At 37.7% G+C, this 26,874-nt stretch overlaps 1 protein-coding gene across 11 annotated transcripts in view; it reads left to right on the top strand.

Moving 5' to 3' along the window:
• CCDC171 (coiled-coil domain containing 171) overlaps nt 1-26,874 on the top strand; it is a 190,195-nt gene that overhangs the window by 64,712 nt on the left and 98,609 nt on the right. For all 11 annotated transcript variants that reach the window (XR_014880683.1, XR_014880684.1, XM_085214404.1 and 8 more), the window contains 5 exons: nt 5,093-5,597; nt 6,292-6,408; nt 10,980-11,206; nt 11,852-12,034; nt 16,171-16,356. Coding sequence is in view for 9 of the 11 variants with exons in the window: in XM_085214404.1 (XP_085070530.1) it covers nt 5,093-5,597; nt 6,292-6,408; nt 10,980-11,206; nt 11,852-12,034; nt 16,171-16,356 (1,218 nt within the window). In the remaining 2 variants the exon portion in view is untranslated. The remainder of the gene's footprint in view (nt 1-5,092; nt 5,598-6,291; nt 6,409-10,979; nt 11,207-11,851; nt 12,035-16,170; nt 16,357-26,874) is intronic.

Here is a 26,874-nt window from a genome sequence, read left to right on the forward strand (position 1 = left end):
CGTACTGATAACGTGACTCTTTACTGTGGGCATTGCGTTAGACAAACCTTCTGGAAAATGCTTTATCTGTCAACTAGTTGTAAAGAAGTGCTGGGTTTCTAAGCAGGAAATGCTTGTCCTTAGAAATATCTGTGCATATTTTAAAAAAAAGTTACGTAAGTGTACAAACTGATGGGATTGGTATCTTGGCAATGTAGCATCTGTACGCACAGATTACTCAACAGAACTTAGTTGCATCTTTGTTCTTTCTAGAGTTCCAGTTTGTATGGAACAAGACATTTTATTCCTTCTGAATTTCTGCTTTTCAAGATTGGACCTGCAAATATTGATTAAACTTTTACCTTTCTGAAGTCCATAGGCTTCATGGATGTCTGCAGTTAGGACTGTTCTAATCCTGACTGCCTACTTCTTGTGAGACTTGATTGTCTTTTCCTTATTACATTTTGGTCCTGTTAGCTGTGTTAGTCTGGATGATTGCTGCTGTGCTGAATCAGTTATGCGGATACACTAATGTAGCCTTATTAACATAGAAATCATATATGAAGGCAAATAGAAAAATGTCAGTTCAGACATGTGTCTTAGATCTGTATTCATGACTTTATCAATTTATCTGAGAACTGTAACTGCACAGTATGAGTAAAATATCTTGGAGATTGTTGTTTTGGTGTCTTAGAACTGAAGTGGAGAAATGGAACTTTTCTGAAAGGTTCCTTTTTAATTAAAATGTGATGTAGCAATATGGAGACAGTAACACCTGCCAGAAGCTAGTACTGTTCAGGATCCCTGACTTAAGGTAAGATCTATGGATATTGTTAGATTGTACATCACAGCTGTTATTGTTGATCAGGTGAATGATGTAACCAGAAAGCAATTTCACTGTTTTTCTGTAAGGCAGAATTTCCCAGAGTAGCCTTAATACTGATCAGCAGTAAACAAACTCCCTACAGCTAATGCCATTCTTTGTTCCTGGTTTCCATACTTGGTCAGTTGAGCTTAAAATGAATATCCTTTTCCCTGCCTTATGTAGAAAAAACAGTCCCCGTGATTTGGTAGTGTGCCATTCCAAAAGTGTTACTATGCCTATTCCTTAGCCTTGCACAAATTATTTATTTAGCCAATGCACAGTCTCATAGGAAATGTCCTCTGAATTTCAACTAGCAGTTGTTGTTTATTATATAGGCATTTATTAATCTATCCCCATTTCTTGTGGCAGCTGCTTAAAATCGGAGGGTTTTGTTCTCATATAGAAAAATATGTTGTAAGGGAAAAATCCTGTAACTGTATAGTTTGTTCCAAAAGTAATTCCTCCTATCTATTTTCATAACCACAACAGATACAAATAGCACAATAACACTATTTGAAAGACAAAATTCTCAGCTACAAAACACAAAACATTGTTTTTCAACATCGTTGTCATCAATAGGTATGCATTTTCGCCATGATTGAATTACAGCCTGCATACCACACTTGTAAAAATCTGCACAAGTGAAATTGACCCACTGTTTCACATTTGCTATGACGGTGGTGGTTTTAGAAAAATGTTGCCCATGCAGTCCATCTTTCATTTGCCCAAACAGATGAAAGTCAGAAGGCTCCAAATCTAGACTGTATGGTGCGTGCGATAGGACAGTTCACCCAAGATTGGTAGTGTGCTCCATGGTCTGGGGCCTGGCATTATCGTGTCACAAGAGAAAAGTTATCTTCTTATTTGGCCTGACTCTGGAAGTTCAAGCCATCAGCATTACGATGTAGCGTTCAGGGTTGATGGTTTGTCCAGGCTGCAGGAAATCCAATAGGATCTCCTTTCCTATTCCAGAAGGCAGTGCATACCCTTTTACCTGCTGAAGACTACATATTGAGCTTTCTCTTTGATGAGGATTTCACATGTCACTGCTCCATGGACTGCCATTTTGAATCCTGCTAATAGTGGTGACACCACCCTCATTACCAGTCTTATCATTGGTAATGATGCAATCTAGAAGACCAGGAGATCGTCACCTTCAGTGTCATATTCATTCAGTATTTCCTGACAAACTTGTATGTGGTGCTCATTCTGTTCCTGAGTGAGCAATTGTGGGACCCACCTGGCACAAACTTTGTGAAACTTTGTCACCCACATTCACAAACTTTGTGAAACTTTGTCACCATTGTTTCAATGCACTGAAGCAGATATTTCTAGCTCCATGCATAGTTCCCTGATTGTAATTTGTTGATTCGTCTGGATGTGATGATCAAGACACTTTTCATTCTGTGATGTGACAGGTGTGTGTGACTATCCAGAATGTGGCTTGTCTTTCATGTTGTTTTTGCCGCTGCTGAATACTACCACCTACCACCTCACTGTGCTCACATCCAATGTTTGGGCTCCGTAAATGTTCAGCAATCATCGAGGAATGTCAGCGAGTGCAATTTTTTCTGCATGGAGGAATTCAGTGACACACTTTTGCTTCATCCACACTTCCATGTCAGATGTCATTGTGTCAGACTGCCCGTCTGCTACTATCTGTCACATGGCATGTAATGGAATAGTGTTGGGAAAGTTCAACCTCTCTTGCCATACCAACATCATCTGCCTCTGATGTCTTGGGCCAACATAATACAATAGGAGGCATTACTTTCAGAGCAGCCCTCATATGTTGAAATGTTAATTTCAACAGATTAGTGAAATTTTGCCATAAGATGAAAGGGGAAAAAAATCCTCTAGGGATTGAAAAAAAAAGCCTTTTATTAGATTTTGTTTTTTTGGTTGTTAAGGTGCTTTGCTATTTGTAAATTAGATAAAGGCTGTGGTATCTTGCAATTACATCAGAATTCAGTGTTTTAACCCAGAAAAATAAAACAAATGAGATACAGAAAGATGCTTTGAAATCAATTTCATTATATTTCTAGCTTTCAGTTCTGTTTCTTGCCAAAATAAAGTATAAGGACACAAAAACAAGTAGAATAAAACTCTGTTGTTGGTAGTGTCTGAGTTTTTAGTAAGTGGTTCTTAAAATTCACTGAGCCACTCAGGAATGCCTCAGAATTGAAGCACCCAAGGAAGCTGGCTTGCAAGCATTTAGGAGGAGCATTCTATATTTCTTTCAAAATTGTCCATTTGAGTTTTGAAGAAAGCCTTAAAAATAATGAAATGGAAGTTGTGATTAATTATCAGACATTGAACAATATTTCTTTTTTTAAAAAAGATTTGTCGTTAGGGAAGAAAGCTTTAATTAGCTAGAGAACTGAATGTTAGTATAGCTGCCTAACAGCCCTGTAGGGATCATACTTTTATGTTTGTTTACTCAGATATTGGCCTTTCACCTGTTCTGGCCAGAAGCCATAAGTTGTTTTCTAAATTCAGCTTACCTTTTGAGTTCCTTCCAGTTATGCTACCAGCTTTTTTTTTCTGTGAAAATCTAACACTGTAAGTAATACATTAGCTCTGAAAATATTGTACATGTTCGTACTTAATTTTAGAGTGACATATGAGGCCTCTGAGTTGCATTTTGTAATTAAATTGTTCAGTTAAATTGTTCTACTTTTTTGTTACGGGAAGTATTTTAATAAAGCTACATTGTTTTACATACGACTAGATTTTATGAATGGCTGCTTTCTCAATGTCTGTATTGCCAAAACATCTGCAAAATCTACCTGCTGTTGTTTTATTTCTTCCTCTTGAAGAGGAATGTGTCTAAGTTCGGTCATGAAATAGTGTCGTTCTGTTTGTCTTCCTAGTCTAGCCAAAATGCTTTTTTCCTCTGTCTAAAAAATAATTAAGTATTTATTTGGTTAAAGACCTTTTGAGCTGTCAGTGTTTCCTTTTTACAGAAACTTGTAAGCTTTGTTTCAATTCTAGGGATAGCTTATGTACTTTTTCCCCTCCATGTTTATTGGAAGAGGCAGAAGAAATTAGAGTGCATCCGTTTGCTTGAGGCCTGTAGCAAAGTTGATGTGTAGATACATGGCTGGTAGATGCCATTTTAGTTCTGTTTTGCCCTCGTTTTCCCACAGGAATAACCACTGATCCCCATTCTTTAACAAAAGTGTTTAGGGCTCCAAGAGAGGGAGCTAAAGCTTAATGTAGTTTTATCTTTTGTTTATCATACTGACTTAGCATTCTACTTTTTTGTGTTCACATATTGTAACTAGAGTTTGAAAAAAAAAAAGCTTAACTTGAGTTTGTGGTTTGTTTATGAAGTGTATAAAAATTACTTCCTTTTATCACTGGATCCTGTTCAAACACAGACTCAAGTGCTCCAATCGCAGAGGACTCATGCATCAGGAAGCCAATCTGAGCCTCTGATAATGTCTTGATTCTGGTACAAGAACATGCATGGCATCAGCACCAACCAGCATGCATGGTCTAAGTGTAGTCCTGATGTTTTTGGTGTCATTATTTTGCTACTTGAGTTTACCGTTTTTAACATTTCTCTTTCCCTGTTTAAAGGCTTAGAGAGGGAAAAAAATGATGCAAGTTGAAAAAACATCCGTGATGGATGTAGGCAAAATAAAAATGTCTGTATTACATTGTTCTCTTCAAAACTGTGTCTCTGTTCTGTATGAGACATAATTAATCTGTGAATTTATAAGTAGGGGGTTGATTACAAAGTAATTAAGAGATCACCTTTACTTCCCCTTTCCCAGCTGCTACCAATCTGTCTATTTTCATCTTCCAGAGTTTTCCTTACTTTTTTTCCTCTCATACTTTCTTTTCTGCTTTGAAGAACAATGTTCTTTCTGAAACAGGAACATGTAATTGTGTATTGTTAAGCAAAGTCATCAAACTGTGTTGTGGTCAACCAGGTACTGTTGGACTTGCTTTGATTTGTTGTTGTAAATGTGCTTTAGCTTCAGAAATTTGGAGTCCAGTTACAGTTACAGAACACTCTGCAAATTTTACTCGTACTGATGTTTAGTTTGCATTTATGTGTTTTCATAGCTTTTTTCTAGGAGACATGTTTTCCTATATTGTTCACAGTATTCTTTTAGCTTTTTTTTTTTTTTCTTTTTTGAGGTAAAATGATTTTTTTTTTTTTAAATTTAAGCAATTACCTTCAGTTAATATTTCTTCTGTTTTATTTTGTTTTGTTTTCCTCCTCCTTTATCCCAGGAATACCAAGAAACAGCAGAAAAAAACAAAGAAAAAATCTGTGTCCTTGAAAAAAGACGGGAGCAATTGGCCCTTGAAAATCTCTATGTGAAAAATACATTAACACAGATTCAGAAGGAGCATTCATCTCTCCTGGCAGCATGTGCACTATTGGCAGGTGCCCTGTATCCTCTCTATGGCCGATCATGTGCTATGTCTATCCAAAGAGACCTTCTTCAGGATCAAGTCAATGTTTATGAACTAGTCAACCAGGAAATTAGGACTCTAGTTCATGTTCTCTCTGGTGTAGACGGGGAGAAGGAAGATGATGCAAAAGTTAAGAAACAAAAATTCAAAGGCCTGATACGTGTGTTCCGAAGAGGTGTGATTGCAGTTTTGGCAGCTAACAGACTTAAAGTTCTATCCCAGTCTTCTAGTTCTCTCTTCTCACTGATCAATGGCTTCAAAGAAGGCACTGGAATTCTAGTGTGTGTAGGGGACTCCAAAGGCAAACATAATATGTCAAGTAAGCTAATTGTTTTCTTGTTTTATAGAAGTTATGTCACATTACATGGTTAGTGAATAACAAATAATAATGTTAGTAATAGAGCGTAAAGTCTCATGCATTAACATTTTAACAAATGGATTTTCTAGATTTCTTGACAAATGTAATTTCCCCAAAAAAGACACTGCATAGTCTGCACAGCTGTAACCTTTCTTTCAGTGCTTCACATGTGAATTCATAGTGTTTGATATCTGACACTTTTATTATGTGTTTTGGAATTAGATACTACCATATATTCTGTTTCATCTGTTTTAGAAAAGATAACTCCTTTTATAAATCAGTTTCACAATTTTTATCCTACTCAAAATGGAAGAAAAAAATTGCATTTTGATTCAGGTGAAATATTAATATAGAATGTCTAATGTGTCTTCTTTGGAGATTATATAGTCTTTCTGTTCCTTTCTGTTACCAAATTGCTTTCCTCTCCAGGAACGACTGATATCCAAAATGTTTCACAAACTCAACAATTCATTTACTTTCCTGTTTGCTTTATTAGCTGTTGAAAAATACTTAATATAGTCCAAAGTATGCTAAAAGAAGAATTAGTTTGTTGGTTATACACTAAGTTTTGATCAATTTCTGAAAGACTTAGAGATGGTAGTGTGCCTTATCTATGTTACTCAATTTTGTTGCTCCCTATAATTCTCTTTCACAGGACACAACAAGGAAGGAATTCGTTGTGTTGAAGCACTCAACTGGTTTACTAGTTCTGATCTCCTTACTGCAGTAATCAGTTCTGTCACAGAATTACAGGATGTTATTAGCAGAACAGGTAAATTAAAAAAATATTATTGTAGTAGATTCGAACACATAAACATATCCATGAATTATGAAGTTTACATGATTGAAATTCTTACTGTTTTATATGAACTGGTTTTTATGAAGTCTTTTCAGTACATTTGGTCGTGGAAATAGAAGGCTTAAGAGTGTTTTTAGAAATCGCCTGAACCTCTTTGTTGTGAGTAAGAAAAAATACACCTCGCCGTGCCAATATGTATGTGGCTAATTTGTTCTTAAAAATTTCTAGTAATGTATTAAAAATTTTTAAAAGCTTCTTTTTTTGTATTTAAGGAATATTTAACAAAATATTTAAAAGCTTTCTTGTTACCTTGTTCCACTTTTCTAATATTCAAAAAATATATTCTTTTACTGAAGACCAACCTTATTTTTTTATGTGAAGTCTATGGCATTTCTGATTTAAACGTGGACCCTAAAGCTGGGACATGTTTAACCTGGGATACTGCCCCCACTTACTGTGTGAATTTCCTACTATGCTTTACAGGATATGTATCTAAATTCCAGATATGAATTTAGAATTTCTGAAATTACTAGCATCTTGAAAACAATTGTCTTTTCATACTGTTTTCATCTTTTGTGCTTGTTATTTTGCTGTTTCTGACAGAGAAATAAATACCTGTCAATTTACACACTCTAGCAATCTTCATCTTGTTTCCCTATTGTATTCCCTCTCTAAGCACATCCTATTGTCACAGTTACTTAATCTTCTTAGCTTCTCCTCACATGTGTATTCTACTATGCCTATGGAAAATTTTAATGCCAGTCTTTGGATATGTCATCTCTTGATTTCTGTCTATTAGCTGTTGATGTCTTTGCTAAGACTAAGATAAAATCTCACTTGGTTCCTCTGCATTGCTGTTACCCTTATTTGTTTTTCGGTACCTGGCAATTTTGGAGTCCCAAAATCATGTCACAGAATAATGGATATTAAAGGATATATAAAGAATATTAAAAGAAGGATAATTTACAGAAGTAAAGCCATTTAATCAAAAATATTTTGATTGAGGTGCTCTCTTCATGACTCATCTTGTTTTCAGCAACTTAAACCTGTATCCATACAAAAAAAAGTTTGAACTGTTTTTCAAGACATTTACAGGGTTTTTACTGCAAATATTCCTGTTTATACACTGTACAGACTGCTTAATAAGATCTACAAATACAAAAGATAAACTCTAATATAAACTCTACTTCTGTATCAATATGCTGAATTGACTTGTTAGGATACCCTAATTGTCTTTTTCCCATATTGAAGTAGATGAGCACTTTGATAGGCTTTGTTTGCTTGATATCTCTGTACACAGCATAGTTTTTTGGTGTTTAGAATTAGCAAGAACCATGCTGAGAATATTATAACTGCAAACGATTTAAGTCATATTTTTAGAGAACATCAAGTTCTTACTGCTCACGTATTACTTGAGATTCCATTACTCGTGGGATTGAAAATCTCTGAAGAACCTTTGATTCAAAAAATACTAATAAGTATTTAAAGTTGGACATCAAATTTCCAGAAGTATAGAAGTGACAAGGCTGTGTAGGGATATATTTGAAAGAAAGGCTTGCATTCTTCTGCTTTTATTTTCTGCAAACCCTATTTGAAATGGGTTTTAAAGCTGCAAACTGACTCAAGTGATTTTGAAAAATATTTAAATGTAAATAGGCAATCTGAGAAGCATTTTCTCTCATCAGATCTTGAAATTCTGGCACTTTCAGATTAGACTTTCCATCATAGGAGGGAGTAAGCACAAGGAAGAAAGTGCTTTGTGGATCTACAATATGAAATGGTTCAGTGTCTTGAAAGGGCTTTTAAAGATGACCAGGCTCTGAGGAATTATTTGAGGCACTTCGGAGAACCCAAATCTGTCACACAGAATTGGAACTCTGGGACTTGTGCTTTGAGGCACATTTATTGTGCTTCTAATTTAAAAAATATATATGCTTTGTCTTTTAACATTCATGATTGTTTCCCTTCAATTGTTTGGTCCTTTTGGTCCTCACTCCAGCACATCTTGGAATGATCTCTTATGTTCGACTTGATTAGAAGTTTAAGTGTTTTTCTATTTTTTTCTGTAAGGTTAATCTTGTAAGTTTGTTTGAGCACTGTACTGCAGTATATCAGAAAAAGAATAGATCAAGTACTTTGAATACAAATATTATCAATTGAAACATATACAGAGGTTTTGAAATTTGATCTTTTATTTAATTTTAGTCTTGTGTAGTACTGTAGTACTACTGAATTCATTCTCTTCACTGTTTTATCTTTGTTTTATTTTTGATCCTTTGTGGGCATATTCTTAAAATGTATATGCTTAAAGCATAAATTCTCTACCCAGTCATTATAGATACAGTTCCTTGTGGAATTTCATTATATTCTTATTTCATCTTTCAAAACAGTATCTTATATCAACTTTTCTCTGCATATTTCCTTTAAACCATTCTTCAATGGAAATAAAACAGAGATAATCTTTGCTTTTTTTTTTTCCCGTCATCCCAAGAAAATGTCTTAAGGTATGGAGTACTCAGCAACTGGAATCCCAATTTTGAAATAGGATAATGACTTGATACAAAACAGTTCCCCCAAAATATTATTAGTTTATTTTTCACATGGTTAATCTGGTGATTCTAAACATAGGGGAAACATCTAAACATGGCGGACCATCTTTGGTACTCAGTACATTGAGAAATACTGTTTTCTGGCAGGCAGACTGTATCATGTAAAAATATGTAGATGGAAGTGCCATCGTTAACGGAGCAAAAAGAGGTCATTGACGTATCAATATTTTCATATTTACCCAGAATCACTTTGAAGGAGAGATTTTTGGAAGATTTTTTATGTCATCTTGTGTGTTAGGTAGTAAGCATAGTTCCAGTTTTAGGTAAATTGCACTAAGCATTCAAACTAATCATTGCCATTTCAACTGAAGAAATGAGATGGTCTTTGAAACTGAACGGTAGGCAAGACTAAATTTTTTAAGAGTTAAAATGATAAAGATAGCTGATCTTGAATGTGATCAGCAATAGAGAACCAGCAGAAGAAAAAGGGAGGAGCCTTGGCAAAAGGAGGCACAGCATTGCAATACCAGTTTCTTTTAGGTAAGACAAGAATCATTTTTTCCTGTTTCAAAAGCCGCTTGGTTTACTGAGGTAAAATATAAAAATGTTGGACAGTGTTTTTAGCTTTAAAGATGAGTAGAAGGAGACCTATCTAAGGAAATGAAGAAACGACAGATTTACTATCAGTAGGAGTTATGGAGAGCATGAAAAAATGATAATTTTAGTTTAATCATTGACGTCATTGAAATGGTGGTATTTTGAAATAGAAGTAGGAGAATGGCTGTGAAAAAATACTATCTGACTTTATCATGCACTAATTCATTTGTTTGCTTACAGGCAATTTGGTTCTTATATGTATAAATGATATATTCTTTATGGTGAGAATCGAACTCTGAAGATAGCAGTAATCTTGTTTTATTTACTCTGAACCTTTGGCTTTATTCTTGTAACGTATAATAAGAAATTATTTTACTTATTAAAAGCTATCACTGTTATTTTCTCTGTTTGCACTTTTAAGTAAATATTTTAATTCACTACGGCAACAGGAGATCTGCTGTACTACTGAATGTAAATAAGCTCTTCCATGCTTGTCATCTTACACTGATAGTATCATAAGACAAGTAATGACAGATTAAGACCTGCCTAGCAGAGGGAAAACTAAATTACAAGACTTTTATTAAGGCATAAATAAACCTATTAACTCTTATCTGGAATACCAATTAGTGGAAGGAGCACTGACAATTTTATTTATCAACATTAAACACAATTATTAATTACAGACCTGACGAATCTAGCAGTAAGCAGGACATGTTGGGTGTGCTGGGGCCTTAAGTCCATTATATGAGAAGGATGATTACCAAAATCCTGTGGGGAAATAAGTAATTGTAGCTGTAAAATTTTAATTGCCTTGGAATAAGGTAAATTATATTCTCTTGTCTCAGAATATAAATACTATGGCATTAAGGTACCAAGGCTCACTAATTTTGAACAGCAAATGATTTAGACATCTATGGAGGGGAGGGAAGAGGAATCAGAAAATGCTCAGAAATTTGCATTGTAAATATTGTGATAAAGTGATTTACCATGTGCTATAACATCTGATATATTTGATCTGGTTTGCATTTTGCTTGCCTCAATCTTACATTTTTTTTTTTATAAATCACAAAATTTGAACATGCCAGAAAGACTTCAGAATATACAGTGTTGGAGGAGAACATTTAAAAAGATAGAGAAAATAGTTATTTTTAAAATGCATCCTGTTCTTTTAGATCCTATCCAGTCTTACCCTTCCTATCCAAAGATTGATAGAAGTAGACTGTTTACTACTAAATACAGAATTTGTTCTATATTTGTTCTGATACATTACCTGGTCCTCAGTCTTCCATTTAATGGGGCAAATTTCCTGCTGATAGATGCTATTTGTTGTTACTTTTTTTTTCTTCTGAAAAAATGAGACTCTTAACCTCTTTGATGTTTTGTTGTTATTCCTTAAAGATCCAAAGTCTTCTCTTTCTGGACGCTTACTTGTAAGTGCAGCCAGGAACTCCTTTTCAAAACTTCTGGACAAGCTTAATGTAATAATGGAGACTGTTCCATTAGATAGCAGCAGGAGTGTTACTTACACGGAGAAAAACTCCTTAATACAGAGGCTCGCTCATGGACTTCATAAAATAAATGCACGAGCTCTGGAAGCTGGATCGTGTGACAGATGGCCCGTTATGGTATGCATGTTTATAGTGCTACTTAAAGCAAACAGTGTGTTCACAGCATAAGTGTTATGGTGTAACTCTCTTCATGGTGCCATTAATTTTGTTCCAGATTTATGAGTCAGTTACATTGAAGTCAGCTATATAGGGATTCAGAATTTGATTTGCAGCGCCTTAAAACATCATGTCTTGAGTAGATCTTCTAAAGTCTAGGAATTTTAAGAAGGAATTGGATGTGCGCAAGAAAAAAGTTGAAGTTCTATCAAAATTATGTTTGACTTATAGGAGCAAACTTGCTCTTCAGCTACCAAATGTTAAGATTTGTTTGTTTTTTTTTTTCTGTTAAGGTTACCTTCCAGTGAAGATAACCTTCTCCTCTCTAATAGAAATTAAAGGTTAAGGTCTCTCTCAGAGCCTGTCTTTTATTGTGAGTCTTGCATGAAAACAAGATACTTCTCTGGAAACAAAATTTTCACTAACCCTCAAAGATGGGTGAAATGGATTCATGTTTTTGCACTTGTGCATCCTCTAGGGATGGAGGACAAGACAATAGTTTTGCAAAATTTTCTTGAATATTACTGTTACTGATTTTATAAGCAGTGTATAAATATAAAATGGCACACTTTTATAGCACGTGAAATTCTTTCCATTTACCAACAGAAAAGCATAGCATCCTTGCAGAAGCAAATATTTGCATTGACACAAAGACTTCATACGGTAGAGGTGGAACGCCGCTCACTACGCCTAGAACTTGCAGAATTCAAGTTGAATTTCAGTAAGATGAAACAGGAGGCTGACAAAGCCCAGAGCCTGAAAGAGCAATTAAGTTTGTTTAAGCAATCTGTAAGTATATTTGATTTAGAGGAGACTGCTTACAAGAGTTCTCCATTTATGCATTTTTTTCCATTTGTATTCTTTTGAAAAACAAGTGTAAAGTCAGTCTACTATTAAAAGAATTTTCCAAATATTTTACCTTGTAAATGTCTAAACCATAAGCAAAATGTATTTAGAAGTATCTCCTATCCACAGGAGTTTTGCTTTGGTTTGCAGAATAAGATGTTTTGTTCAAATTACACATTTGGATTTCAGCAGTTCAAGTTCAGTTCTATATGTTAAAATGTTGATGTTATTTGTATGCTCTAAAAGAATTTATAGATTTCATATCAAAAGAGTAAATTTGGCTAGAGTGAGGGTACTAAATAATTATGTTGATGACAAACTCATAAGCAATAATGTAACATTTTAAATTCTACATTTATATTGAATTGAAAAATAACAAGAAAGGATTCTGTAGCTATGTTGGTCAGAAAAGAAAGGTCAAGGAGAGTGTTCCCCTTCTGATAAATGTGAAGGCAGTAGTGGCTTCAGCAGACTTGGGGAAGGTTGAGGTACTCAGTGAGTTCTTTTCCTGATTCTTCACTGGCAGTCAGGCTTCCCACACTTCTCATGTCCCTTAACCTCTGGGTGTGGACTTCAGGGAGCAAAATCTCTTTCACTATAACAGCAGATGAACTCAGAGATGGCCTCATTACACTAAATGTGTGCAACACTATGGGCCAGGAACTGGCTGATGTTGTTGTCAAGCCACCCTCCATCATATCTGAAAATTCATGGCTGTCAGGTGAAGTTCGTGGTGACTGGAAAAAGGGAACATCAATTCTATTTTCAAGAAAGGGAGAAAGGAAGAACCACAGGCTGGAGCCTCACGTTTGTGAGGCTTGGGAAGATCATGGGATGGATCTTTCTGGAAGCTGTGTTAAGGGACATGCAAGATGAGGTGATTGAAGACAGCCAGCCCACTTTCACTAAGGGCAGATTGTGCCTCACCAGTATGCTAACCCAGTATAGTAACCTTCAACTGCTGGAGTGACAGCACTGGAGAACTAGGCAAAGGAACTGATGTTGTCTAGCCCACTTGTGCAAGACATCTGACGTAGTTCCATACCGCATTCTTATCTCTAAGCTGATGAGATATGCATTTGAAGGCTGGACTGTTTGGTGGGTATGGAATTTGTAGTATGGTCGGAGTCAGAGGGGAGGGCCAGTGCTGAATTATGTCTGCCAGGGGTCTGTCTTCATACCCATGCTCTTCAGCATCTTTACCAATAATTTAGACAGTGGGGTTGAGTACACCTTCAGCAAGCTTGCTGATGACACTAAGCTGAGTGTTATAGTAGATACTGTTGCAAGGAGCTGCACTTGGGCCAGGGCAATCCCAGGTATTTATACAAACTGGGGGAGGATCTCCTTATGAGTAGCCCTGTGGAGAAGGATTTGGGGTCTTAGTGTATGAGAAGCTGGACATGAGCCAGCAGTATTTGCTTGCAGCCTGGAAGGCCAACTGTGTTTTGGGCTGCATTAAAAAAGGGGTGGCCAGCAAGGAGAGGGAGGTGATTGTCCCCCTCTACTCAGCTCTTGTGAGGCCCCATCTGGAATACTGTGTCCAGATCTGGGGCCCCCAGCACAAGTAGATGCAGTGTTCTTGGAATGGGTCCAGAGGAGGGCCACTAAAATGATCAAGGGACTGGAGCACCTCTCCTGTGAAGAAAGGTTGAGGGAACGGGGATTGTTCAGCCTGGAGAAAAAAAGGCTCCGGGGAGACCTCACTGTGGCCTTCCAGTACTTGAAGGGAGCATATAAAGAGGAGGGGGAACAGTTGTTGCCGGAGGTGGATAGTGATAGGACAAGGGGGAATGGTTTTAAACTAAGGCAGGGGAGTTTTAGGTTAGATATTAGGAGGAAGTTTTTTAAACAGAGGGTGGTGACACACTGGAACAGGTTGCCCTAGGAGATTGTGGATGCCCCATCCCTGGAGGCATTCAAGGCCAGGCTGGATGTGGCTCTGAGCAGCCTGGTCTGGTGGTTGGTGACCCTGCACATAGCGGGGGCTTGAGAATAGATGATCATTGTGGTCCTTTTCAACCCAGGCCATTCTATGGTACAACTGAAAAAAGAGATGCCTAGTTGGGCTTGATAAGTGGACCTTTGTGAACCTAATGATGTTCAACAAAGCTAAGTGAAAGGTGCTACACCTAGGTTGGGGCTATCCCAGGTATGTGTACAGACTGGGAAAAGAACCCTTTGAGAGCAGCTCTGTAGAGAAGGACTTGGGGGTTCTGCTGACCAAAAGTGGGATATGAATCAGTATTGTGCACTTGCAGCCTGGAAGACCGGTTGTATCCTGGGCTGCATCAGAAGAAGGGTGGCCAGCAGGGCAAGAGAGATAATTGTCCCTCTCTACTGTGCCCTTCCTTGTGAGGCCCCATCTGGAGTAGACATGGTGTCAAGGTTTAGGGTCTCCAGCAGTAAAGAGATGTGGAGTTGTTGGAAAGGGTCTGAGGAGGACCGTGAAGATGATCAGAGGGCTGGAGCACCTCTCCTGTGAAGAAAGGTAGAGGGAGTTGGGTTGTTTGGCTTGGAGAAGTCTCTTGGGACACTAGGTAGTGGCTTTCCAGTTCTTGAAGGGAGCTTATAAGCAGGAAGGGAAAATCCAACTTTTCACACAGTCTCTTAGTAGTAAGGCAAGGGAGAATAATTTTGAGCTAAAAGCGGGGAGAAGCATGTTAGATGTTACTCGAAGGATTGGTGAGGGAACAGGTTGCCCAAAAAAGCTGTGGATGCTCCATCCCTGGAGGTGTTCAAAGCTGTGTTGGCCCTAGGAACTTGATCTGGTGGGTCACAAACCAACAGCGGAGTGGTTGGGTAACTTCCTACCTAAGGCATACTATGATTATATAATCGTTGGATATTATGGTAGAGTATTACTGTATCTTTGAGTATGAGTGGTGTTGAGAACTAGTTAGTGCAAATTTTAGTGTGTCTGTTTCCTTGAAGAAATGAATTTATGGGAAGGAAAAAAAATTAAAAGCCTTCTACGCTCTTAAATTCCACTGACCCTTTGGAGCAGCTAGAGGATTTACCTAAGCACCATGGGTCTACTAAGTTGTTCATAGCACTGTCTGGCTGGAATGAGAAGAAATGAGAAAAAGGTTTCTTAACTACTTAAAATCATTATGTAACAAGTAATGGGCCTGTTCTGTGAGGGATTTAGTCTTCTCAGATTATCACTGCTCTAGAACTTGAATTCTCAGTCTCCAGTATGTCCTTTTGTAGATTGTTGGCATACTCCCCATCATCCTCTTTCATCTGTACCTTCAGTCCTTATTGCAGGGAGAAATTCTGTGGGTTGACTGGACACCTTTCTTCCCGTACTTCTCTTCTATTGCTTAAATTCAAAATTGATCCAATGTTTTAGCAGATTGAGAAACTGGGTGGATAAGTGTCCCTGTATACACTTTTTTGCTGCTTGAGCAACTGTAATAGTCATTTCTCAGAGTGAGCAATATTAGCTGTGCCCAAAGTTGATCTTGAGGCCTAGGTGATAGACCTGTTAGTGTGACCCAATCAAAACACTTCTAAACAGAAAATATTTAATAGATGATTTCACTTCTTTTTCTTAGGCGGTAAAATGATTGTTTTATTTAAATGAATAAGGCTATCTAATGGTCTTCAGTTTTGTTCATAATGGTTTTATCCCCTTTTACAGTTCTGGGGTGCTTAAATGAAAATGTCATTTAGATGTAGATGCTTTATTTCTTTCTTCTGATCCATATTGAGCAGAGGAGAAATGGTCCAGGGAGGCATTCACAATGGCTAATATGATGCACGCTGAAATGTGATGTTGATCTTCATATTTCCTTTTTAATACTGATTTTTTTACAACCTCACTATGTTAATTTGGATAAAATAATTAATGCATACTGTTTACAATACCCTAAATGCTTTTTTTTTTTTTCCAAAAAAAGTTGCCTACTGTTTAGTATTTCATGATCTGCCTTCATATTTAAAAACCTAAGCGTTCATCTTGAGCATGCTTTTATTTTAGAATTTTATATGCTAGCAAATAGAATTCTGGAAGTCAAGCATGTAAACAAATGAATATAGTTATGCAATCAAACACAATTTATTTCCCTTATCAGAAATTGATCGCTCACAAGAGGTTTGAAAGTGCATGTGAAGAATTAAATAATGCATTACATTGGGAGCATCAAGCACAAGTGCTGTTGAATGAACAGGCACAACAGCTACAGGAGTTAAATAATAAACTAGAATTGCACTCCAGTGAAGAAGCAGATAAAAACCAAGTCTTAAGTGAAACTGTAAAGGTAAGATGATTGTTCTTACAAAACAGACACCTGAAGTATACCTTTTTGTGAATGCGCATAACCTTTCAGATTTTGTTCAAATAAAATGTTAGTAGTAATTTAATTCATACTGCTCAATCTGTTGGAGTTCTGTGGTACTCAGAAAAGACTTTCAAGATGAAACTTTAAGATATGATCTCCCTTTTCTGTTTTTAGGAGTATCCAATGTACAGCAGTATCAGTAATCTGTGAAGTATTTTGAGCTGGCATTGTAGATAAGAGATGGGACTTTTAGATGTCATGAGGTGTTTGCAGGCTTAATGAAAAAGAAGAAATAAATGAGTTTCTTTTTTAGAGATCATTAGAATATTTTAAAATCTCAATTAACTGTTTCCTGAATTCTAATCTTAGTGCAAATAATGCATTTGCTAAGTTATTCGGTGAGTGTATAGAAAGAGGTTCTTTTTTCATCAGAAATAAAATTTTCCCCAGACATATCAGTAATGAAGAAAAAGAACTTGTTATCAGCAACTTTGGTAACAAATAAAGGAGCAGAGATGAACTAGGAGCTTTAAAATGAGATGGATAACATGGAAACAGCAGAAACATTGTGTTGACAGCTAATAATGTGTGGTGACCTTAACTCTGCAGTTTTTATTTATTTTTTATTTAAAGCAGGCTTTGCTGCTTCTACCTCTTCTTCATCATTACTATTATTTTTTCATCTCCTGGTGTTTTTCTGTGAAATGGTAGTTGAGCAGAAGAGAGTACTTCACTGGTATTTGGAGAAATAAAAGCATTTACAAATCTGAGGAAGGATTTAGGGAGAAAGTGATAAGGAAAGTGTAGAAACAGAATGAGAACCTGAAAGACACAAACTACAAACCTAGTATAAGTGCAGAAAACATTGTTGAAAATACAGCAATGAAGATGGATGTCAAGGATGATGGTAGTGAAGTGTTATGGTTTGAAATGTTGTGCAGTGGAGAATGCTGAAGGATATTGTTAAGTTTAGTAAGAAGAGTTTTCATTAGAAATATTACTATATGAGCTGTATCTCACTAAGGGAGAAAGACAATCCAATTGCAATTTAACAGTTGTTTTTTATGATTTTCTTCTCTCTCATGTCCCTAGCTGTGGATGTTTCATTTCTGTGTTTGAGTGAATTAAACTTGTCTGTTTGCTAATACTATTGGTTTTTTTTTATATGTTTCAGATAAAATGAGTTATGTATAATCCTAATAATAATAATAATAATAATTAATTAATTAAATCCTAATAATTAGGCTTGTTTGATTCCTTTGGAAATTTTTTGATTTTTTAAAATGGTTATTGGTATCATAAAGAAGGGAAAGAATAGAAGACAGGTCTTATTTGAAATCTTAATCTGAGTCTACTGTTAGTACACTGCTGTATGGTACTCCATCTTGTTGAGTTAATAATTCCTTGCTGTTTGTTTGGAGATGAAACTAGAAGTCAATCATAAGCATTTAAAATACAAGATAGAGTTTTAAACAAATCCGTTACATGCATTATTGGATACTGAATTAGATTTAACAGCTTCTGGGCTTTATTAATGAAGCTTAGAACATAGTTTTTTTTTGAGATGGTGCTGTTCCTAAAGTGCATTCTATTTCTGCAACGCCTAATAGTTGTTGGTTACTAGAAGAACTTGCTTTAGTGTAAAATGCTTGATTATAACTTACTGAAGCTTGTGAAGAGACAGTAACTAATAGCCTAGCTGTTATGATAGGATAAATGCTACAAAAGCAGACAAAATAAGCTTAAAGCTGCAACTTCTACCACTAGCAGTTACTCTGATTGGTTTTCAAATGCATTACTCTGTAATCTCTCAATTCTTTCCATGCATGAGTTTGAACTAAACATGGTGGTAGACTTACTGCTGTATACTTGCCCCATTGTAACTGCAATTAAAGCAAGTCTGTTATTAACTTCTGTTTAAATACTAAAAGGTTGATTGATGTCACAGAATTGTAGGGTTTGAAAGGGATTTCTCATGATCATCTAACTCTCCCTCTCTGCTAAAGCAGATTTCCTACAGTAGATTACACAGGAAAGCATCTAAGTTGGTTTTGAATATCTGCAGAAAAGGAGACTCCACAATTTCTCTGGGCATCTTGTTGCATTGCTTTGTCACTCCCAAAATAAAGTTTTTCCTTATGTTTGTATGGAACTTCCTGTGTTCAAGTGTGTGTCCGTTGCCCCTTGTCCTGTCTCTGGGCACTGTTAAAAAGAGCCTGGCCTCATTCACTTGGCTCTCACCCATCAAGTATTAATAAGCATGGATAAGATACAGCCTTCTCTTCTCCAGGCTGAAAAATCTCTCAGCCTTTTCTCGTACTGAAGAGTCTCCAGGATCCTAATCTTTGTGGCTCTCCACTGGACTCTCGTTAGAAATGACGTGTCTTTCTTGAACTGAAGAGCCTGGAACTAATCAAAGTACTCTGGATGTGACCTCACTAGGGCAGATTAGAGAGGGACCTCTCTAATAACCTCCATTAGCCTGCTGGTCACGCTCTTTTTAATGCACCCCAGGATACCATTGGCCTTCCTGGCCACAAGGGCACACTGATGGCTCGTGGCCAACCTATTGTCCAACAGGACACCTGTTCTCTGTAGAACTCCCCTCCAACAGGTTAGTCCCTAACCTGTACTGATTCAGGCAGTTTTGTCTCCCCACGTCTAGGACTTTACACTTTCACTTCATCAGGTTCCTTTCTGCCCAGCTCTACAGTCTGTCCAGGTCTTCCTGAATAGCAGCACTGCCTCCTGGTGTGTCAGCCATTCCAAGCTTTGTATCATCAGCAAACTCGCTGAGGGTGAACTGTATAACTTAATCCATGTCATTGATGAAGATGTTGAACAAGGTTGGACCCAGTACTGATCCCTGGGAAAAACCACTATCCAAATAGAATCTGTGGCACTGATCACAACTTTCACTACTGCTTGGCCAGTTCTCAGTCCACTTCACTGTCCACTCATTTATGCTGTGCTTCCTAAGCTTACCTTTGAGAATGTTACAGGAGGCAGAAAAGCATTGCTGAAGTCAAGGTAGACAACATCCACTGAGCTTCCCTTATATACCCAGCCAGTCATGATATCCTAGAAGGCTACCTCATTGGTCAAGTGTGGTCTCCTCTTGGTGATTCTACATTGACTAATCCTGATAACTTCCTTTTCTTCTACTTGCTTTGAGGTGACATCCAGAATAAGATGTTGTAAGGGACAGAAGTGAGGCTGACTGGCCTGTAGTTTCTCACATTCTCCCTGTTGCCCTTTTTGAAGTTTGGAGTGACGCTGGCTTTCCTCTAGTTCTCAGGCACCTCTCCTGTTCTCTATGACCTTTCAAAGATGACAGAGAGTGGTTTGGCAGTCTCTTCTGACAGCTCCATCAGCATTCATAGATGCATACTCTTGAGGCACTCTTGTGGATTTGTGTGCAGCAGATTTGCCAAGATGATCTCTGATCAGATCCTCCTTCACCAAGGGGAAGCATTCTCTTTTGCAGACTCTCTTACCTCTAGAATCTGAGATTTCTAAGGGGCAGTCTTAGCATTAAAGACTGAAGAAAAGAAGGCATTCAGTAACTCCCCCTTAGTCTCGTTACCAGGACATCTACTTCATTCAGCAGCAGGCCATTTCCCCCAGTCTTCCTTTTGCTACTGACATAGGTAGAGAAATCTTTCTTGTTGTCCCGACCTCCCTTGCTGGATTTAATTCCAAGTATGCCTTAGCCTTCCTCATTGCATCCCTGTGTGCTGTGACAGTGTTGCTATATTCCTCACATGCAACCAGAGTCCTTTTCCACATTCTGTAGACCTTCTTCCATTTGGGTTTTTCAATGAGCTCACTGCTTATCCATGTGGGTCTTCTGTTACCTTCACTTGGTTTCATTTCACTTGGGAATGCATCAGTCTTGTGTTCAAAAGAAGTGGTGCTTGAATGTCAACCATCTCTCTTGGGCCCTCTTACCTTCCAATACGCGCTGGATACCTTTTGGTAGGTCCTTGAAGAGATGAAAGTTAGCAGACTTGAAGACCAGGATCTTCCTACTAATAGCCTTGTTTCTTCTATGTAAGATCCTGAACTCCATGATCTCATGGTCATTGCATCCATGACAGCCCCTTCACATTCCCAGCCAGTCTTTCTTGTCTGTAAGATCAAGATCCAACAGCACACCTCTCCTTATTGGCTCCTCCGCTACCTGGCTCGGAAGATTATCATCCACTCACCTCCTGAACTATGTCAGCCTGGCAGTGTTGCTTTTCCAGCAAATACCAGCATGACTGAAGTCCCTCATGAGAACCAGGTCCTGGATTGTGAGGCTACTTTCAGCTGTCTGTAGCCTCTTCCTGATCAAGCAGCCTGTAGTAAACACACAGAATAGTGTCACCTGTATTAGTCTGTCCCTTAATTCTTGCCCATGATCTCTCTACTCAACCACCATTCATTCCTAGGCATAGCTTGGTACATTCCACTTGCTCTCTCACAAAAAGAGCAAATCCATCACCATGCCTTGCTGATTTGTCTTTCCTAAAAGGTACGTTACCATCCATGACAGCATTCCAGTCATGCATGCTGTCCTACCGCGTCTGTGTGATCTCAGTGAGATCGTGGTCCTACAAGTGCACTCAGATCTCTAATTCTTCCTGTTTATTCACCATTCCATGTGCATTGGTACACAGGTACTTCAGAGAATAAGTCTTTTAATTCCTTCACAACTGTACCTAACCTAGTTACTTTGGTTGTAAGAGCCTGTACCTGTGGCTATATCAAGAAAGGAAAAGAGCAGTCATAGTAGCATAGCACTACACATTCATAATATAGTGTTTCTTGACCTCTTATTGTGAACAGATTTCATAACGCATGGTTCCTAAATCATCACCCACTCAGTTTTTAATTGCTGTTTTTTTACAATCTCTGTGTTAACTCAAAAACAAGTTTCAAATCTATGCTATATATAAACCTCTTAAATTCAAGCATGAGTCTAACACAAACTGTGAGTACTTACCAGGGGGTAAAAACAGTTCTTTTATTTTGAGCTTTTTGTCGTTCAACTCCAGTAGGCCACTAAGCCCCATGCAGCAACTGGCTCATTCCCTTGTAGCGAAGGGGGAAAGATTTGGAAGGGCAAAAGTGTAAAAACTCATGGATTTAGATAAAGGCAGCTTAATAAACAGCAGAAGCTGTGTGTAAAAGTAAAGCAAACTAAGGAATTCATTTTCATTGGCAAGCAGATGCTCAGTCATTTCCAGGAAAGCAGCTCCATCATATTTAATCGGTTATTTACAAACATCAAAATTTGAAATGTTCCTTCCTACTTTTCTTCAGCTTTTCTTTGCCGAGCATGTCATCCTTCTAGTCAGCTGTGCTGATTGTGTCTCCTCCTAGCTTCTTGTGCATCTTCAGTCTCCTTACTGGTGATGCAGTGTAAGAAGTAGGAGTCTGACTGTGCAAGCAGTTCTCAGCAACAGAAAAACATTTGTATGTTATCAAACTGTTCTTGTCACAGATCCAAACTATAACACCATTCAAGCTATTATGAAGAAAATTAACTCTATCTTGACCCAAACCAAGTCAGACTTGTACTGTGCTACGTACATATATATACACAGTACTATATATATTGTTTGTTCTTGTTTTTGCTGTTTGATTTAAGAAAATGTCTATAAGCTTTTTACACCAGTTTATCATAATCCCACTTTCTTCATGGCTTTATTTGTGACTGGCAGAGACAATTTCTGCCTCCACCCTAATATTTTAACTGGCAGACCTCTTCTCTTGGCTAATTTTTTTTTTTTTTTTAACTTAGAATACATTTCTGTAGCTCTTATTCTGCAGTCAAGAGGAATAATTTTATCTTTGCTAATGAGAGCTTGTAAAATTGATTTTGTAAAACTTGGCATTCTTGCAGTTTAATTCTTTTTATCGCACTTAAGTATAGGAAACAGTGATTCTGCACTGAAAAAATACGATAGAAAAAATTGCTTTCTTGTATGTTATAAGATACAAAATAATCATCAGTTTGGACTAAGCACATACAAAAATTTGTAGCCTTGAAGTCTTCATTCATAGTTTTTAAAGCTGTAAAAAAGCTAAAAACAAAATATTAGGCTCTTTTCCATTGTATAACTTCTTTTGAAGTATATCCACACTTGAGTAACAATCATTAAGGAAATGCTTTGTTATTCACATACTTTCATAGAGTAGTCTTATTAAAGGAGTAATACTTAATTTCTTAGCTTTATCAGTTCAGATTTTAATCCTGTATATTTTTATCTTCTTAATGGTATATACCATAGAGACATCTGAGGTAGCCAATTACATTTCAAGGTCAGCTGGAACTAAGTAACTGGTTTACACCACTTCTTGTTTTTATTAGATGAACTAAATTGCTAGTTCCAATTCCCCTTTCTTTGAGGAGAGGCTTATACATAAATGCTAAATACACATCTAAAACAGGCATAGTTTTTGCCTCTTATACAAGCATGTCTTTGGTCCAATAAAATTGTTTTTCTCCTTGTTGACAGACATTGTATTTAGATGTTAGTGCATGTAATAAAAAACATGAATTTTTAAGCTTTAATTTATAGAATGTCTTACAAATTCTTAATTAATAATTCTGTGTATTTAAGGTTTCAAATGCAATATATCCTCCATCTTGCGGCTGATCAACCTTAAAATTGAACTATATGTTTAAGAAGATTGTATTCTGACTGAATTCTATTTTCATTTACTCTTCTGAATTTAGAGTAGCTGCTGTTGATTCATGTTAATTAAAATAATCTTATCCAAGGGCTTTGATATCACACAGAAAAACATACTCTGATGGGAAGGTTTGGAATGTTTTTTTTTTTTTTTTTTAAACTGAGTCATCCAGATAAATTAGATTGTGGAGGAGAATAGGATTTCTAGATTTCTTAGAGTGAGTGTTTTCTCTGAGCAGCCTCTCTCTCATCTTGGTATGGATTTTAGGTGAAAGTGGTACATAATTTGCAGGATTTCCATGGAATCATAGAATCACGAACGCTGGAAAAGACTGCTAAGATTATCCATTTCAACCATCTACCTACTACCAATATTTCCTCTCTAAACCATGTCCCTTACTAAAACATCATTCTGTTGCTTTTCTTCTTCATATGTTTTTAGACACGTATTTTTTTCTGGTAGAGAATCATGTAGTATTTATTCAATTTCTTTTATTAATAGCATTGCACACGCTTAATCAGTTTTATACTTGGCTGTTTTTACAAATGATTGCTGTGTTCTAACTTACAGAAAGGTCAACAGGCTTCCCTTATATGAGGAATAAAGTACTTCAGTTTGGATTGAGCCCTCAAATATCATCTAGTTCAACTACCTGACCGGGCTAACCAGAAGTTAAAGCATATTATCGAGCATATTATCCAGGTCAGGGACCCCAGCACAAAAAGGACAGTTGTTTGGAGTGGACCCAGAGAAGGTCACAAGGATGGGTGATAATAGGGCTGGAGCACCTCTCCTGCGAAGAAAGGCTGAGAGCTTGGAGAATACTCCAAAAATATCTCACCGCAGCATTGCAGTCCTTCAGGAGAGCCTATAAACAAGAGGGAGATGACTTTTTTCGCAGGCAGTTAGTGATGAGTAAAGGGGAAATTGTTCTAAACTTAAAGAGGGAGATATTCAGGTTAGGTGTGAAGAGGAGATTCTTTATTTAGAAGGTGAGGCCCTGGCACATGCTGCCCAGAGAAGCTGTGGATGTTCCATCCCTGGAGGTGTTCAAGGCCACGTTGGATGGGGCCCTGGGCAGCCTGAGCTAGTGAGTAGCAGCCCTTCCAATGGCAGGGTGGCTGGAATTGGTTGATCTTTAAAGTCTCTCCCAGTCCAAATTATCCTGTGATTCTGTGACTGAAGATGTTACCCAAATTCCTCTTGAATGCTGGCAAGCACAGGGCATCAGTCACCTCACTAGGAAGCCTGTTCTGATGTTAGACTACCCTTGTGGTAAAGAATGCCCAGTTTGACACTCTGCTGGTGGATCTGCTGCAGAATGTCATATCCAGCCTGTCAACATTTCCAGAGCAGAGCCCAGCACCTCCCTCTGTTTCCCCTCCTCAGGGAGCAGCAAAGAGCAGTGAGATTGCCTCTTGGCCTCCTCTTCTCTTCTTCTGTTGGTGGAGGCTGCACCAACTAGATTTAGCAGGTGTCTGGCTGGCTGTGCTATATCTAATGCATCTCAAAATGAGGTTGGCTGCCAGGGTTGCCAGGCTGCTGGCTCTCGCTGAGCCTGCTGTCATGAACAGTCCTAGATCCTTTCTCCTGAGCTGCTCTCCAACCATTCATCTCTCCTGTGTCTGGCACTACTCCATCCCAGGTGCAGAGCCTGGCATTTTCCTTTCTTGAACTTCATGTCATTGCTGATCACCCAGTGTTGTGATCTATCTACATCCATCTGCAAGGCTTCTTATCCTGTCAGGGTGTCAACAGCACCTCCCAGTTTAGTATCATCAGCAAAATTGCTGAGGATGCATTTCACACCTCTGTTGAGAGCATTAACAAAAATAATGAACCTGTCCTAAAACTGAGCCCCGGGGAACACTGCTAATGCCTGTCAGCCAGCCAGATACAGCCACTACAACCCTTTTAGCTCTACTGTTGAGCCAGTTCACCACCCAGCATAACTTGGACCTCTTTGTGTCACACTTGGAAAATTTGTCCAGGAGGGTGCTGTGAGGGACAGTATTTAAGTCCTTACTTGAATCTAGAAGGATTATGTCCACTGCCTTCCCTTCATCCACCAAGATGACCTATTTTAGAAGGAGGACAGATTTCTAAGGCTGAGCTTTCCTTGACAGCAGGACAGGAATGGCACAAAGGTGCATCAGGGGAGAGTCAAATGAAACCATGCTGACTATGCCTGGAAACAGCTTTGCTCTTTTAATGCTTTTCAGTATTCCCCAGGATAAAGTTCTCCATAACTTTTCACAGAACTGAACTTGGACTAGTAGACCTATGGTTCTCCAGTTCTTCTTTCAAGTAGCTTAATAGAATGTTGGCTAGCTTTCAGTCAGCAGGGACATCCCCAGACTCCCAAGACCTTTGGTAAATTGTTGAGAAGGGGCCAGCTAACTCAGCACTCTCAGGCATAGAATGGCTTGGGTTGGAAGGAACCTCAAGGATGGTCAAGTTCCAACCGCACTGCTAGAGACAGGGTTACCAAATGATAAATCAAATTGCCCATGACCACATCTAATCTGGCCTTAAATGCCTCCAGGGATAGGACATCCACAAGCTTTTTAGGCAGCTTGTTCCATCACCTCCCCACACTATCTAAGTAAAAAACTTCCCCCAACATCTAATCAAATCTTCCTTTCTTTAATTTGAAGCCATTTCCCCTTGTTCTGTCACTATCTACCCATATTTGGTAAAAAGTTGGTTTCCTCATGTTTGTAAACTCCTTTTAAATATCCCATCTGTCCTGGTGGTCTTATAAACATTGAGCTGATATAGCTGTTTCCTCACAATTTTTGTTACCACATATGGAAAGTCACTGCTCCCCCAGTCATGGTTCTCCATCTCTAAGATCCAGGCAGCCCAAGATCTGCTATTAGAGTTAAACACTGGGGTGAAAGGCATTAAATGCCTTTGCCATTTCTTCTTGTTAGGTGACACCTGCTTCAAGTATCAGTCTAGTGTTTTCCTTTGATCTTCTGTTGCTCTTGATACACTTGGAGAAGCCTTTTTTTGTTGTCTTACACAGTGCTGGCCAGTGTTAATTCAAGTTGAGCGTTAGCTTTATTTGTTTTCTCCCTGCAGATGTGAACCACAGCTCTGTAGTCCAAGTGATTTTCTTGCTTCTAAAATATGAGCTGCAGAGATTACAGTCACAGTAAAAAGAGTAATTGTTTTTTGATTTTTTTTTAAAACTTGTCTGGTGTCTTATTTTAAAAACTGTTAGGGTTTGGCCCTACCGATCTGTACTTTTGATCCCTAGAAAGTTGTTTGTCACTTTAGCAAGAAAGCATATTTCTATGCCTTGTTACTCTTTGAAGAAAACAATTACTGTTAGTATCTAGCTTACTGGAAACTCTGTATTAATCAAATCTAGCATGTTAAAGAGAAGCAAGCTCTGTTCTGAATAGGTTGGAAACTAAAACTCATAATTCATTAATTAATTTTTTTTAAGTTTAATACTGTGTTCTGAATATTAAATAATTTATAAGGTAGCTAGGAGTAGATTAGCATTGCCATCTGCCCTATTCTTCTAGTCAAAAGAGGTCATTTGTTTTCTTATTATAACAAATTACAGGTTAAACAGCTTTGTCATGTATTTCAATTTTCATTAACACTCTCTGTGAAATACATGAGCCTACTCATTCCCCTTCATTTACATAACTTCCACTACTGATAACTTCTCGAACAGTCTTCAAGGAGTTAGATCATCTGGCGTTCTGCCCTAAAGCTGGTCCTTTGTGCTTTCTTGTTTAGAAATTTCCCTTCATTGCACATGGAACTCAGGAATGTGGGATGTCTTTCCAG

This window comes from Meleagris gallopavo, chromosome Z (assembly GCF_905368555.1).
Source record: "Meleagris gallopavo chromosome Z, MGAL_WU_HG_1.1, whole genome shotgun sequence".
Taxonomy (NCBI): Eukaryota; Metazoa; Chordata; class Aves; order Galliformes; family Phasianidae; genus Meleagris; species Meleagris gallopavo.